At 50.5% G+C, this 15689-nt stretch overlaps 1 protein-coding gene across 2 annotated transcripts in view; it reads right to left on the reverse strand.

The window, feature by feature from the left end:
• RNF123 (ring finger protein 123) overlaps nucleotides 1–15689 on the reverse strand; it is a 52983-nt gene that overhangs the window by 15184 nt on the left and 22110 nt on the right. For both annotated transcript variants that reach the window (XM_087743324.1, XM_087743325.1), the window contains exons 26-34: nucleotides 15409–15516; nucleotides 12517–12694; nucleotides 11412–11486; nucleotides 10907–10994; nucleotides 10558–10645; nucleotides 10344–10428; nucleotides 2921–3060; nucleotides 2534–2722; nucleotides 819–894 (exon numbers count right to left, since the gene is read on the reverse strand). In XM_087743324.1, coding sequence (XP_087599450.1) covers nucleotides 819–894; nucleotides 2534–2722; nucleotides 2921–3060; nucleotides 10344–10428; nucleotides 10558–10645; nucleotides 10907–10994; nucleotides 11412–11486; nucleotides 12517–12694; nucleotides 15409–15516 — 1027 coding nt within the window. The remainder of the gene's footprint in view (nucleotides 1–818; nucleotides 895–2533; nucleotides 2723–2920; nucleotides 3061–10343; nucleotides 10429–10557; nucleotides 10646–10906; nucleotides 10995–11411; nucleotides 11487–12516; nucleotides 12695–15408; nucleotides 15517–15689) is intronic.

Here is a 15689-nt window from a genome sequence, read left to right on the forward strand (position 1 = left end):
CCCAGAGGCAGGAACTGTGACTTGGGCTCTCCGGTGGGGCCATGGGTTTAATCGAGGAGAGAGGAGTCTTCCCCACTAATGCAAACCCCAGACTCAGGCACTGCCCTCACGATGGAGCACCTCTGCCCCTTCCAAGCCTCAAGAGAAGAAGGTGGTCTGTCCCCTCCTAAGCTGGCAGGAAAATCCAGCTGCTGTACAGGAAATACAGGATGCCCATAGCACAGCACCTGGAGCCAGTCTCTGCTAAGAGGCACAATTCAGCTGCCCCCAGGCACCTCCATGAGGAAGAAGGCTGATGTCGGTGAGAACAGTTTCCCCCAGCAATTCAGTGCACCCTTTATTCGATGCAGAGCACAGCAACCAAGTCTGCTACCTCAACTGCAATCTGTCCAGGGCTTTGAGCCTTTCAAACAGCTCCAACCTAACCTGTCACATCAGTTATCTAGCAAGGAAACCCACCGCCCAAGCACAGCATGGCTGCCACTTCCACCACGGACAGCCAGACCTATGTATCAGCTGCCTCACGAGGACACAGATCCTGGAGGAAACTGGAGCTGCTGAGCAGACAGAGGCTAAGGGCCTAGGAAGAGCATCAAAGCTCAGGTCTGCCTGGAGGATTTACATGTCTTCTGAAGACAGCACTTCTGTGGCAGTCCACGGCACCAGAACGGCTTCCCAGCCAGGGATGTGGCAGGCCTGAGGTCTGATCCCATACACCTCTGCCCTGACCTTCAGTACAAGTCATCCCCCACTTCCCAAGGGCATGCCTCCAGCATGTTTTCAATGGAGAGGGACAGAGAGTTAATGCATGGACTCACCTGGCAGACGGAGGTTGACCACTCTGTCAAACAAGTTCCTTTCAGCTGTCACACGGTTCAGCACCTGGTTCAAGAGCTGTGTAGGGAAAAGCAGAGAGGGTTTGTATTTTCTGGATGGGCCTTCCTGTGAGCAGCATCCAAAGGGTATGCTTTGGGGCAGCATGTCCTTACAGCTCAGGCTCGGTGCCTGGGACCTGGTGAATGCAGAAAGGGAGGCTCACAGCACAGTCCTAGCTTGGCCCTGGCACAGAGGGAGGTGGCACCACACCACAATGGTTGTACCAGACCCAAACCTCCCAGGAAAGTCAGTCTGAGGTCAAGACACCTGAATCTCAGCATCTTCCACCTAAATCTGAATCCCACCTACAGATGCCAAGCTACTTCTGTGGATAAAAGCTCTTGGCAAGCAGAAGCTACAGTCCCTAGGACAGTCACAGCCCATGAAGCATGATCTGGCAGCTGCTGCTGGGCAAAAGCGGTGTCAGCGGGGTGAAGCACAGTGCAGGTCCTGCCCTGCCTGCGAATGGTGGCAGGACGGACCTACTAGCCTGGAAGCACAGGATGAGTGCAGAGAGCAATCTGCTTCTCTGCTTGACAGAGCATCACCACAGGCAGAGATTTCTGCCTATGACCAGCACAAAAGGAATCAACTGTAAAGACACTTAATTAGCCACCATTATCTCTCACCCAAACCCCCAGTGGGATGAGCAGGGATGGCTCCAGGCTTGACACAACCGCTGCAAGCTGTGCACCGGCTCTCAGACACAGCACCCCTCTTCCTGTCACCCTCATGCATGAAGAGCAGAACTCTGCACCCCTCTGTGGGCATCTTCAGCGGTGGGGCACAGCTTTGTGGCACTACCAGGATGCAAGGGGGATGCTGCAGCACTCTGCTCTCTGCTGCCTAAACCACCTGCCAAGGGCCCCTCACTTTCCTCCTTGCACAGGGAAAATCCTGGGATCCCAGGCTGAGCACTTCCCTCAAGATTGCCATACTAGACCCCACTGTGTCTTGCTTTGCCTCATCTGCTCAGAGCCCTGAGCCTCAGGCCTCAGAGCAACCCAACCCTTGCGGTATAGGTAAGGTATACATGACTGTTCTCCACCAGGCTGGCTCATACAAAACCAGCTGCATGTCCTCAGGGCTTTCCAGGGTTGCTCATGCTTTACAATAGAAACTAATTTACTGGAGCCTAAGGGGTGTTGTGGGTTGGAATGGGGCTGTCCCGGTCACCCTGGCAGGGAAGCAGAGACATTTGGTACCATAGTGTAGGACTGAGGGACAAAGGACTAAGATGCCTGCCCAAACACTGGGGCATGTTCCCTGTGAAGCTAGCTATACTCTCTACACCTCTTGCCATGCCTCCTCTCTGGAGTTCATGGCACTGCTTGTCACAGGAGCATTCAGCATTTACTGGGTAAAAGAAACTGGCCATAGCCCCTCCGAAGGAAGACTTAAGGGGCTGTCATCCTCCCTCCTGGTAGAGGTAGAAATCGGCTGTGGTCAGACTAGTTGAAAAGGAGGGGAGCAGTTGACATGTAGCGATTTTAGGGAGCATCACTTGTTCTGCAGCAGCTAGGTTTGCTCTAGCAGCTTTAAGTACTACAGCGTTTGCAGCAGGAGCCCCCACTTCATAGCACATCTGGAGAGAGGGCAGAGGGTTCCCCATGCCCCTTCAGAGGACACTTTTTCACACCTTGTGAAAGGATAATACCTGGGCGAGCCTCCGAAGCAGCAGCTCTGACGATGGGCGATTCCAGTCGAGAAAGATCTCCGGTGCCAGCGTGACGGTCATTTCCAGCACCCTGAGCAAGCTCACTGACAGGTCAAAGCAGGTGGCACACACCTTCAGCTGGCGGCTGTCCACAAAGTTCCTCTCCAAGCGCTCTGCTGCCTGCTGGATCTGCCAAGCAAGGGAGACAGCTTAACAGGGTGCCCCTTCCCAAAAGGAGGACTGTGACCCCCAGCCCAACTCAGCTCCCAAGCATGCCAACGATTTGGTGCACTACCGGCCCCAAGAGTCGTGTCTTGAACCTTGTTGTGTGCAGGACACGGGCACCCTTTGAGTGCCAGACCCTGCAGCCCTGGGCGGCACACTCACCTCCTGAATCATGCCGATGAACTCAGAGAAAGCCCAGTTCAGCTGGTTGAGGACGCTGTTGAGGAAGCTGGGGGCCAGGTCGCGGTCACTGCGGAGCAGGTCTGCCATGTGCCGCTGCAGCAAGGTGGAGGGACATGGCTCTGAAACCAGACAGTGACAGCTTCAGTGGCTTAGCCCCGACGCAGCCATGTGTGGGGGGCAAGGACTATTATGAGCAGAGATCTCGCCTGTTGGGCCTCCAAGCACTTTTTTGCAATGCCAGCCTGAATTAACCGAGGAAGAGCTCTGTGTGCTCATTGCTGTCCATGTGCACGGGAGTGCTGCCCTGCAGCTTAGCTTCCCTCCTGCTCAGCTCTGCAGAGGCCCACAGTCAGCTCAGCATTAATTGCTCCCGATAGCAGTGTGGCAGCTGCCTGGAGCCAGCACAGCCACCCCTGGCCTCACATGGCTATGCCTGCCTGCCCGAATCCAGGGAGGAAGGCACCTAGCAAGTCCCACTGCTGAGAGGCTTCTGCATGGAGCTGGGGTTGGCACGGTCCCCACCCAGGTTCAGCCTGAGCACAGACAGGTCCCCATGCTACGTAGCATCTCACCTCTGGGCTTTTTCACTATCAAGAGCACAGACAGGATCAGACCCCACAGCTGGGAAACACAGAGTCAGGGCTGTGTGGGGCACTGGTCCCCATGCACGGGAAGGGAAAGGAGGGGGGCAAAAATGGGACAGATGCTTCTCACCAGGAAGGTTAGCAGAGTTCAAACCACAGACTAAAATTCAGGGCTTGGATAAAGAAACTTGAACAGATTTACTAAGTATAATAAAAACAAAATCCAACTACTTTTCCCTCTACTAGAAGCTATTACTAAGTAAAAGCAGGCGGAAACTCTGGCAGCACCAGCCATCCTGTGACCACAGAAGGTCTTTGGGGTGGCAGTCTACTCGAAACAGGGTGAAACAAGAAACATGGGGCGACCTCCATCACATCCCTAAGGATTGAGAAGCGAGGTGGAACTACAGGCAGATTGCCAGCTAGGATTAGCAAAGCCAGAGGGGGATGGCAGGAGACCATCAGTTCAAATGAGAACAGGATAAATTATTCTGTAAATACCCACTAATAATTGCCATGAGCTTCTGTTGTTATGGAGGACACACGCTGATGTCTCGCAGTGCATAATCACTCCAGGCAGGTCAGTGCCCTGGCTTTGATCCTGCCTAAAAGCACATCTTTGGGAGGGATTTCATCACAACAAATGTCTTTGATGTCCTACTCCCAACCGCAAGTACTTTCCCAGCCCTTGGCTACATGTGGCTCAGGGACTGCCCAAGCCAGACGTCCTTTTTATGTATTTAGTGATCCTCAGTGGATTTCTTGCCCAGTGTCCCCTGAAACTGTGTATGCCTTTAGCATTGAACCTGTCCTGGAGCAACATTTCACAGCTCAATTGTGTGTGGTGGAAGGAATTTGGATTTGAGCTTGGCTCCTACTTGCTTTATTTGATAATATTTATTCTTTGCAGCCCCCTCCTTCTGGTGGGAGAGACAGAGAGATGCTGCTCTGCAGTCACTTCCTCCAGCTAGCCATGATTTCAGACCTTTATGATAGTCTTTTGAATGCGAACAGCCCCAGCCTGTCCAGTTTCTCATACAGGAACTGTCACATCTTTATCCCTGTTGCCATCCATCCCTCCCTGAGCCTTGCCGGTTCTCCCAGGTTTTCTTTGGAGAGGTGGAACCAGAAGCACACACAGCATCCAAACCACAAGCGTGTGGCAGATTTGCACAAAGGCATAATGTGGTTTTCTTTTTGTTCTGTTTTCCTTTCCTCATAATTGCTGTTGTGTAATTTGTTCCTTTGACTGGGCATCAAGCTGATATTTTCCAAAAGATTACACTAGGATGACAGTTCAAGGATAACCCTTTTGCAAGAATTACAGTTCAAGATCCTCAGGAACTTGCTGGTTGCAAGGTGCAAGTGGAGAGCCCACCTCATTGTCTTCTCCGTCAGTGATGGACAATGGGGCACAGCACACCCTTACCAAATTTGCAGATGACACTTAACAAGGGGCTTTGTCCGATGTGCTAGAGGCACCCTAAGAAACTTGAGGACTGGGACAGAAAACCCGATCATATTCAAAAAGGAGAAAATTCTGCATCTGGGGAAGAATGACCCCAAATATCAGTCCTGGCTGGGAAAAAAAGATCTGGACACTGTTAAAGTGGTTTTGTAGGATACCAGCCTGAACAGGGGACAGGTGAATGCTCTCGCTACAGCTAAGAGGTGGGTGATGGTAGGAGGATGTGCTCAACAGATCAAGGGGAGGTGTCACCCCTCTGCTTGCCCCTGGAGAGGTCACACCTGAAATACTGTGGCTCTTTTCTTAGAAGGGTGCATAGACAGGTCCCAGGGAGCCAACCCTGCAATCTTGTCTCTAAGGGTTATGTTCAGCTTGCAGCCCACTAATTTTTAATCACATTTTCCCTTCACATTCACCACTTTACATCTGGCGATGCTGAATTCCATCTACTTTTTCTCTCCCAGTCATTCAGAATTGGAAGGTCCTTTTATAGGGTTAAGTTTTTTGTGTCTTCTTTTTCCCAGCCTCCCCTCAATGTGTAAAAAGTGCTTTTTATTAAAACTGCTGACATATTAGCTCCCTCCCAGCCTTCAAGTACTGAAGCAGTTCTAGGCAAGGATTACCGCTCCTCGCAGATGAGCTCTGCGCGTTGTCCTGTTGGTCTGTCGCCAAAGCCTCTTTTACCAACATTTCAAGTCAGCACAGATCTCAAAATGAATCGCCCAGCCAAAGTCTACCTCATCTGAAGGCAGCTTTGGCTTTTTGAAGGATGCTCTTATGCTTGTAATAACTTGCTTTATCCTGAATTTTAGCCAACGACTATTTCCTCATGGTCTTTATCCAATAAGTGGTGTGAATTTGCTCCAAACCTCCAACTCTAGGCTCTTAAATGCTTTCCCTGTTGCTGGCAAAGACTGTGCCAGTCTATAAAAGCACTAAAAAGTGGTGCCTGTTGTCAAACTTCTCCACAGTTATGTATGTTTTTTTAAGGTTTTAAGCCAACACCTGGAAACAGGGGACTTCCCTGGCTTTTGTTGCTCCCAAGAGGATCCTGAATCTAAATATGCTGCAATCTCTGCTACTCTTTGAAAGCAACAAAAGGAACGAGCAGCTTCTGTTCTTGCATGAGTTCCCAGATGAGGTTCTCCGTGGGGCAACCATTAGTGGTATCCAGAAACCTAGCCCTGGTGCTGTGTTCATCTTCATTTGCAAGATGTTCACCTTTGTATTTCCACCCACCTTCATTTTTCAGTTATGACTGCCCTCCTGGGTAATGACACAGCCCTTACGTGTGCCATTTCAGACAGCGATGCCATTTCATAGGGAATTTGTGGATACTCACTGATGTGGTTACTTTCTTGATCCTGGCAATAGTATGTCATTAGTGTTTCTAAAACTTGTAACTCCCTAATACAAAAGCCATTCAGTCTTGGCTTAGCCTTCATTATGACAGATAAAGATCAGTCATCAGAACAGAAATCGGTGGTTTTCCAAGGCCAGAAATTATGACCTCAATACATTTAATGTGGGCAACAGAGCATGGCCCCAAGCGGTTATAGATATATCCGATGTTTCCATAACAGAAACTTACCCACAAAAATATGAGCAGAATAGTCAGAGGGGAAAAAAAAAAATCTAGGTGGGGGGACTTTGAGAAGATTATTAGGCAGCCAGAAAGCCCCAGTGCTACAGCAAGCACTTGGGTTGAACGGTTCACTGAGACCAGGATGAAGCAAAGACATAAGTTAAAATGTAAAAGGTAAAGTGAACACAATCAAACATAGCCAGCGGTTGATGAAAACAAGGAGAAGTGGGGTAATAGAGAAGACATAAAAGAAACATCCACGACTAACCACTCTACATGCAAAGTTTCTTCAACTATAGGAAAAAAAATCTATCAGAATTATTAAAAAAAGTAGTAATGGGAAAAAATCTAACAGTAGCAGAGGCCCATTAATAGATAGAGTTAAAAATTAATAAAGCAGACAAAGTGGAAGCCTTCAATAAGTGCTTCTACTAGATAATTATAAAGAAGCAGGGTCATGTATTTTCATCACAGGAAGATAATTATGTACTTTATAGTTTGCTAATGACCCAGGAAGATTTATAACAGGGCTATTTGTGAGACTTGGTCAGCAGCCCAAGGGGGCTCTGGATGCTGCAGCGTTTACAGTAGAACTGGGAGCACAGAGGAGGAAAGCCCAAAATGGACCAGATTCAGAAGCAAAGCAGTTCCACCCAACGCTAATCTGAGTTTTTGAAAGGATCCAGATGTAAATGTGACACAGCTGCGCTGTGGCCATTGGACTGATGAAACAGCAGTGAAAGAGGTAAGCTGGGGATGCAGCGATCCACATCACTGGTAAACTGTGCCCATTCAAAGATGTATTTAGAGAGGACCAAAGGGAATGTTGCAGGGTGAGGCAGAAGGAAAGCAAGCTGCATTCAGGGGATGAGATACCAATAAGGCCGAGTGCAAAGCATCAGGACGCCCCAGTGCACACCTGGGACTCGCGCATGCCTCCAGAGCAAAGCGCTGGCAAACAGGCTAATGCACATTTTGGCTCTGTGACCAGCAGATCAAGGAGGCGTTCTAGCTAGCGTGACACTGGCAACTCTGGGGCTGCTAAAAACATGGAAAGGGTGAACACAAGGGCTCACAGAAAAGCAAAACCCCTTCCTGAATAAGACACAGAGGCTGCACTTTCTTTTCACCATTAAAAAGGACCAAGAAGTGAGTTTATCCTGGTACACAAGCATTTTTGAAGAATACAATGTTGTAATGCAGAGTTTAACCCAGCAAAGAAAGGCAGAGCAGCAGCAGTGGAAGACAGAAGATGATGTTAGGTACATTCCCATCAGGAAAAAGTGATGCATTTATCTCTGAGCGTGAGGAACCACCATCAGAAGGGCTTGGACATTTAACTGCCACCAGCTGATGCTTTTGCTGTTGTCAGATCGAGACAGGGTTTCTTCCTGAAAGACATCTTTAGCTTAGGCAATTTGCTGTACTTGGGAAGGGGACGTGGGTGAATTCTCTGTCCCACATTGTGTAAGAGCTCAGCTAGATAATCTCATGGTCCCACCCACCTGCCCTCCACCACTTGATGGATGCGTGGGGAGAAGGCCTGGGGCAGAGGAGCCCTGTGCTGCGACCTGAAGCCACCCTGCAGCTCGGTAAAAGCAAGACAGGCTGGGCCTGGCACAGGGCCACCGCTGCTGCTCACCATGTGCATGCCGTAACAGCACCCGGCCTTGCCTACAACCCATGACGAAAGCAAAACAAGTTCCTACAGCAGCTGACGACCAGAACTGCCCCCGCCTCTGAACAGAGCCCCCATCTGCTCTCAGAAGCCAAACTGGAGGTATAGCCCTGCCTGCACGAGAGCTGTTCGGTGTCAGCGGGGCTAAGGAACAACTCAGGGAGCAGGCAGGAACACAGATGGCTTTTCTGAGCCTCTCCCTCTCCCCCTCCCTGGGCTAACCCAGGCAGCCATCTCGTTGCTCACCATCGGTGAGCATGGGCAAAAGGCAGCATAGGAGACCAGGTAGTCTGTGCTCTGCGTGTTTCATGGATATCATGAAGCAGCACCAGCCCACCTTTGCCACCTGTGCAGAGTCCTCCAAGGAAGCATCCCCAAGGCTGGAGCACCAGAGAAGAGGCATTTGCCCAAGCTCCCTTCAGACTGGCCTGCAGAAGCAGACCCAGACAAACAGGGATTTCTCTCAGCTCAGCAGTTTGTCCTGCTGTCCCTGCCAACGCTCAAATTGCAACAAGGTGAAGACTGATGGGTGAGAAGGGGGGGGGTCGTTTCCTCCTCTTTCCCCGGGCAGCACCTCAAGGACACCTCTGAGTCCCATGTCCCTCTTCAATTAAATCAGCATTCATTATTGATTTGGCTGCACCTTAAAATAGCAATCCCAGGAGCAAGTCCCCAGTGGCCAGCCCAGCCCACTATGGACTCAGACTGTGCGGAGCCATCTGGAGATGGATAGAGAGAGGCCTTGAAAGCTGAGGAACTTTGCTCCAGCCCCAGAGCTCCCCGGGATGGGCAGAGCTTGGTCACTGCCCCACGGGACTGGTGGCAGCCACTTGGGAGCTTGCTTGTGCGGTAGGAGGGTGAGGGGACAGTCACGAGGTCCCTCCTGCATGTGTATCAGGGCTTCCCCATCGTCCTCCAAGGATGAGAGGGCTGCAGCAGGGCTCTGACCCCAGAGGTAATCCTGATAAAACACGTGCAAGAGCGGGTCCGTGATGCAGCCTCAGAGACTGCCATGTGGGCACCGGTCCCCCTGGCATCTCCCAGGGACGTAACTGAGAAAAGCAATCATTGCGTGAAGCCCTCTGCCCCCTGAAGAAGGTTCTCTCTAGACAGAAAAGGGGAAGGAGGGAGTTCTCTAAAGCTACTTCACCAGACAAGAGAGGGTCACACAACAAACTTACTCTGGAAACTAGCAACAGAGAGATCTCCTGGGCACCCATAGGCAGGAGAAAGAAAGAGAACAAGAGTGCCGTTAAAACAGACAGGCAGCTCTCCCCACCGGATGGGGATTAGCACACACCTCTGTATGCTGCCTGCCCATGTCAGGCTGCAGCACCCTCTGTCCCCCATCCTTGGGCAGCTCCCCAGGAGCTACGTCTGGCACAAAGCCTTTTGCACAGCAGAGCGGGGTCAGGAATGTATCCAGACAGGCCCAGACTCTGCAAGGGTGAAGCTGGGGACATGTTCTTCAGCTCAACAAAGGTATCTTCTCCTCCCCATGTCTTTCTCAGCTGCAACAGAGCCAAGAAACCCCTCGTTTTGGTGACAGTGCTGAGAACCAAACTGCCATGCCAAAGGCAGGACAGGGTCTTCCAGGCTCCAAGAGAGATGCCTGGTTAAAACACATCCTGTTTGCAAACTTCTCCAGTGTCCTTCCTCCTCGGGCACCCACTCCCTCTCACAGGGCTCCTACTGCTTGGCATACTCGCCAACTCTTCTCCACAGCAGCTGCTCGATGCGGACATCAGAGAGCCTTCTCCCAGGCTTACATTTTGGGGTAAAGCTCCAGTAAGGATGCAGCCCTGGGCGTCTCTCCTCTCCCTTGAAGGGCAGAACTCCTCCTTGTGATGGATCTACCCCATCACCCAGCAGGCAAAAGAGTCATCAGCCAGTGCAGAGAGACTGGGGATGTCCAGGAAAGGAAATACTGGCTGCAAAGGTCAGGCCCGGATATTTGGCCAGGATCCCATTTCAGCAGCCATCTCACCAGCTGGCTTGGCCCATAGTAGGGACGGCTGCTGAGGAAGAGGCCAGTCCTCCCTCACCACCCATCATAATCCCGAGTGTCAATCCCCTGCCCCACTTACTCTGCAGGCTGGGGAGGCTGGCATCCTCAGGCTTGGTTTTCAGCAGGTGTGGGAGCCGTGTGTATCTGTACCCAAAGCCACAGCCCTGGTAAAAGACATAAAGAAAGATCTTAGAGGCTGGAAAACAGTAGGGTTTTGCTGCTACTGGAAAGTGAAATGCCCAATGTCCAACCAGCCCCAGATGGTGAGAGGGGCAGGGAGACAGGACGCTCACCCGCCACAGCCTGACGAGGATCCAATTGGTCTGTGCCCAGGGTCGCTGCTCATAGGGAGCCAGAAGGTTCTTCATCATGGAGATACGCCTGCCAGATGAAAGACATAGGTCAGCCACAAAGGGTTTGGGGACAAGGGATTAAATAAGACCCACAGTAGGACCCATGGAGCTAGGACAGAGTAAAGCCACTGGTATAAGGGTGACAGGAGGCTCCCCAAACCAACTCCAGCACCCTGCTGCAGCTCCTGGACCCTCGATGGTGCTTGGCAGCCTGTGTGCTCCCCCATCCAGCCTTGCCACCACCCCAGCCCTGCCCCAGCTCCCCAGGAACAGGCAGGGCTGCACTTACTGCTCTTCTGGGATCCTCTCCACAGCACGCAGTGAGTGGGGGTAGCAGACGTAGCTGGCCAACGCCTGCATCAAGGAGTCCCGGATGTCTGTGGGGGAATGAGAAGGGACTAGGCCAGATATCCAAGGACACGCAGCATGCTAGGGAGCAGCTGAGTACCAGAGGCAAGGAGGAACCGACCCACAGTTACAGAGGCTCGCTGTCCCAGGTGATGGGGAGAGCATGCCTATGCTCAGGCAGCTAAGAAGTAACCCCAGATTTGACACACAAATAGTTGGGACACAAGTCCTGTTCTCAGAAGGGTATCCTAGGTCATGTATCTAACCCTGGAATAAGCAGGACACACTGGACAAGGGCAGTGCCCAGCCTCTCTTTGTATGTGGAGGCATAAAGCACTCAACAGATTCCAACAGGTAGCTCCCAGCAGAAGTCTGGTGAGCCACTGGCAGTGGGACCAGCCAGACCTGCAACTTTATCATCCCAAAGCAGAGGAGAGCAGCTTTACCCGTGCCCACAATCCTTGAGTCAGCAAAATGCTTGGCCAGGATGGCAGCGAGGCGCATCAGGGTCTCTTCGTAGCCTGCAAAGAGAAGGAGGGAGCAGGTGTCACACCAATGGCCCAATGGGCAGCCCTGTGGTCCCAGCATTCCTGTGGACATGGCACAGGCCATGGATACAGCTATAGCTAACTTTACGGTTTTGTCTAGTTGTCAAAACAGACAGCTGGGAAAGCACATTCATCTCCAACAGAGCTGCTTGCCTCAGTCTGCAGAGTCTAAAACAGTTACTTGGAGAAAGATAAAACCATGCAACTGAGTCGGACGGCAAGGGAGAGATGCCTAGTGCAGAAGAGGCTGAGCAACACAAGTAACACCCTAGATCTACCCAGAAAAGCCATGTCCAGCCTGCAGGCCCTGAAGAAATCTGCTACCGCTTGATTCTACTGTTCCCTGAACAGCAGGTACAGCCCCCACTTAATGGATGTGAACAGTTTAGCTATTTCTTGTTGGTGGGAACAGAAGCTCTTCTTACCTTCACAGGGTCTGGAAAGCACAGAACAATGTGCTAAGAGCTTGCCGGGAGCACTTAGTCAGGAAAAGCACAGAACGTGCACAGAGGGAATCCACCCAAACACGGACTCTTGGCATCAAGTGGGTGGTCATCTCCACAGGAATGTATCCAAATCCCAGGCACATTTGAAAGCAGTCCCAATTCCTGCACTCACAGCACATTTTCCCCTACCCAGAGACCAGCAGGCAGTGGCACACATGGCCAGGGCAATCACATCTTCCAGCATCCCAGTCCATTCCTGGTGCCTCCTTGGAAACAAAATCCATAGCTGCCAGTGATTTTCACTACAGCCAACACTGCGACAACTTTGGGGAAGGCATGGGCTCCCTGCTTACGCTCAGCAACGGTCACAGCTCACCAGCAGGTACCTACTCAGCACCTGCCCCACAGCACACAGGCAATATATACTGGTGCAGCACATCACAACCAGGAAAGGACTCAGAAGGGATGATGCCCAACTACCACTACTTCACCATAAGGATGTGGCTTGCTTTAGACTTTATCAGGCCAGAATTAGCAAGGCCTTCCCATCCCCTTACCTGGAAGTTCCTCCATGCTGTTTACAGGGCTGAAGTAGTTCTTGAGTGCACTGTAGCTGTTCATAGCCACGCTGAGGTAGAACTCCGGCATGAAAGCAAAAAGTGAGCCCGTCCTGTCGCCGTGCTCGATGGTGCGGATGCACACTTGCAGCAGCCAATATATATCCTGCATCTTCTCCTGGGCAGAGAGAACACAACAATCCCCATTCAGTTTTGTCCAGCTTCTCAACAGTCAGCACCATGCTTAGACCTCAGAAACATCTCTGTCTAAGACGTTCCTCAGACCACTGCTCTAAGTTCATTAATCAGATATGTGCCATTCAGTCTTTTCACAGAGCCACAGAAGCTTTAGGTGGAAGGAATAATCAGAGATCTCTACACCAACCTCAAGCTCAGAGCACAACTGTCATCAGCGTGAAATCAGATGGCTTTATCTCACTGAGCCTTGAGACCCTCCAAGAACTGCTCCTTGGGAGGACATATCTGACCACACAGGCCTGACCAAAATAGGCGTGCTAGTTTTTATTCCAAGTACACTGGCTGAAGGAAGGCAGGCACTAGCAAACACAGCATAAATCTGCTGGAAAGAAAGCTGGTCCTTTGTAGGAATTAAATGGGAACAGGCTGAAAGCTCATACCAACTCAGATCTTTGCAATAGGCAGCCACAGCCTTTTGGATTCTGTGCCAGCCATTCAACCAGATTCACTGTTCTGAGGAACATCAGCCTCTTGCTTCTCTAAGCAAAACTCAGGGGGTCCTAAATTAAAAACAGGAAATTTAAGGGCATCTACATAACTTTAAGCTATAAAAATCAGCACCAACAAAGTCATAAAAAGAGGAAATATTATTTCATATTCTGCAATGCCAAGAAATACCATAAGCAATAACAATTTGCATAAAAATAGATGGAGGAGGGTTATACTTCTAATTAACAAAAATTAAAATCAGAGGTGGACATAAGTGATTTAATTTGCTTAGTGGCTTTTCTAAAGTATGTGGCTACCACCTTTGGGAGATTTACATGGGTTTGTTCTGTAAATTAGACTGAACTAGCGTAAATCAACTAAATTGACCAAAAGACATCTTTATCTTGACACAGACAACATTAGGGTAAAGAAAGTTGCATTTGGTTTTATTAAGACTTGATAACCTCAAAAAGTCATCTCAGGTATTACCAAGCTCGAAGAAAGCCTACACCAAAAGGATACAAAGAAAGATGTGATTATCCACAGTGTGATGCATAAATACAGTGGTGTAATAAAATAAGCTGAAATGGTCTTCCCACGGGGATGTTTTGAAGATAGGATTATCTACTTTAAAACTAAAAGTGTTTTTAAGCTGTAGTGTGCTCTTTCATCTAATCTTGAATCCCTCAGCTCAGAATAAACTAGTGACTAATTCCCCTGAGGAAGAAGCAGCCTCTTCTGTGCTCTGACACCTCAGCACAGAGCAGGACTTCACCTCTAGACAGAACCAGTCTCTTTCTCTCCATCAGCAGTGCCTGCAACAGTCATACAGATGTGTCCCTCCATTGCACACAAGTCCCAGGGATGTAGGAGCCCGCTGGGTGGATGTCTCCATCGGGGAAACTGCAGGCACCTGTGACAGCTGTGAGACGGAGCCCTGAAGATATAGGCAGTATGGACAAGCTCCTCTGTGCAGCCACACTCTTCTCCAAGCAAGCTCACTTCACTCCTGAGGCACATTTCACACCCCAAGCTAGCTAGTGACCTGCTCTCCCTGCCGGCCAAGCAGACCAAGGCAGGAGCACAGTGGGGAAGGCTGTAACCTTCACTCCCAGATGCTGCTGATTCATCCAGAAAGGTGACACCACACTCCTGATGGGAAGTGGGTACCTGCATTTAATATGACAATAGATCATCTAGAGACACGAATAGTGTTTCTGCATGGGCCATCACAGCGATCCCTGCAATGCACACCGCTAATGCTCCTCAGCCTTTCAAGAGCAGTCCGGGAAGAAAGGTTTATTTTCTGGCAAGTGTGCACTATGCTAATGCAGCTGGAGAGCTTCTGCAGCGCAGCACTGTGCCATGCAGTCCTGCTCTGGGAGTGAAGGAGGGGATGAGCAAAGAGCATGTCAGTCAGGATCAGCCACTGCAGCTCTGCCAGACGTGTTCATAGGAACTACCACTCTTCCCCTCCCTGTTTACATCCTGAGACACACGCAGAGACCCTGCTGTCACTGCATGTTCAGGGAAATATCTCTTCTTCCCCAGCACAAGAAAGCTACAAACACAGATGGGGCACGGCAACATGCAAGGGATGACAGGAAGAGGAGATCTGCAGAGCATAAGAGCACAAACTGCTCATGAGAAAACAGACCAGAGACTTTTTCCTGGAAAATGGTGAATGCAAGGAAGAAAGGACAACCTGTGCAAACAGACACTGTGTTACTAAATGTGGAACACACTCTCTCTATGTGGGAACCAAGTGAAGAAGAGGAGAACAAAAAAGGAAGAGCAGCACTACTGAGACCACCCTGTGGTGCACAGCACAGCTCAGGGAAATGGTTCACAGTAGCCTCTATCCTCTAGACATACCCTGAGAAGTGAATCTGCCTTTGACCTGCACCCTTCTGTCCTCAGTGCAGAGGCCTGATGCCCCAAAGGAAAGCCTACAGCACCACACGCAGCTCAGAACAGACTGGGCTGTGTCCTAACAAACACTACGGGACCAAGCCTGGGACAGGATGAGGTCCAGGCCTAGGAAGAAGTCTCTGATGCACAAGAAGGGAAAAACAAGCCCCACAGATCATCAGCATTGCTCCAACACCAGGGAAAATGACACTTGTGACATGTGAGCCGAGCAGCAGATACAGAGGCACACTTGCTCCGTCTCCTCGGAGCTGCTTACATTACGCTCCTGCCCACCTTTGAATAAATGGTGACATTTATCCAGGCGAGGCGTCGGCTTAGGTGATTGAGCTTCTCAGAGAAGACCTTTTGGCTCTTCAGCAGTTCCTCATGGATGTCTCTCCTCTGAAAAGAGTGCAGAGATGTCAGGGTAGATGTCATCCTCATTTATGGCATCCTTTTTCAGAGAGGGATAAACAATGCAAAAGCAAGCACCACCTTGGGGCTAGCTAGGGAGTACTGGCAGGAGGGAAAGGGGTCAGCAGCCTTCCTGTGGAGGGAGTGGGAAGCAGCGCTAT

Source organism: Nipponia nippon, unplaced genomic scaffold (genome assembly GCF_047370975.1).
Source record: "Nipponia nippon isolate SJK-2023a ecotype South Korea unplaced genomic scaffold, ASM4737097v1 scaffold_9, whole genome shotgun sequence".
Taxonomy (NCBI): domain Eukaryota; kingdom Metazoa; phylum Chordata; class Aves; order Pelecaniformes; family Threskiornithidae; genus Nipponia; species Nipponia nippon.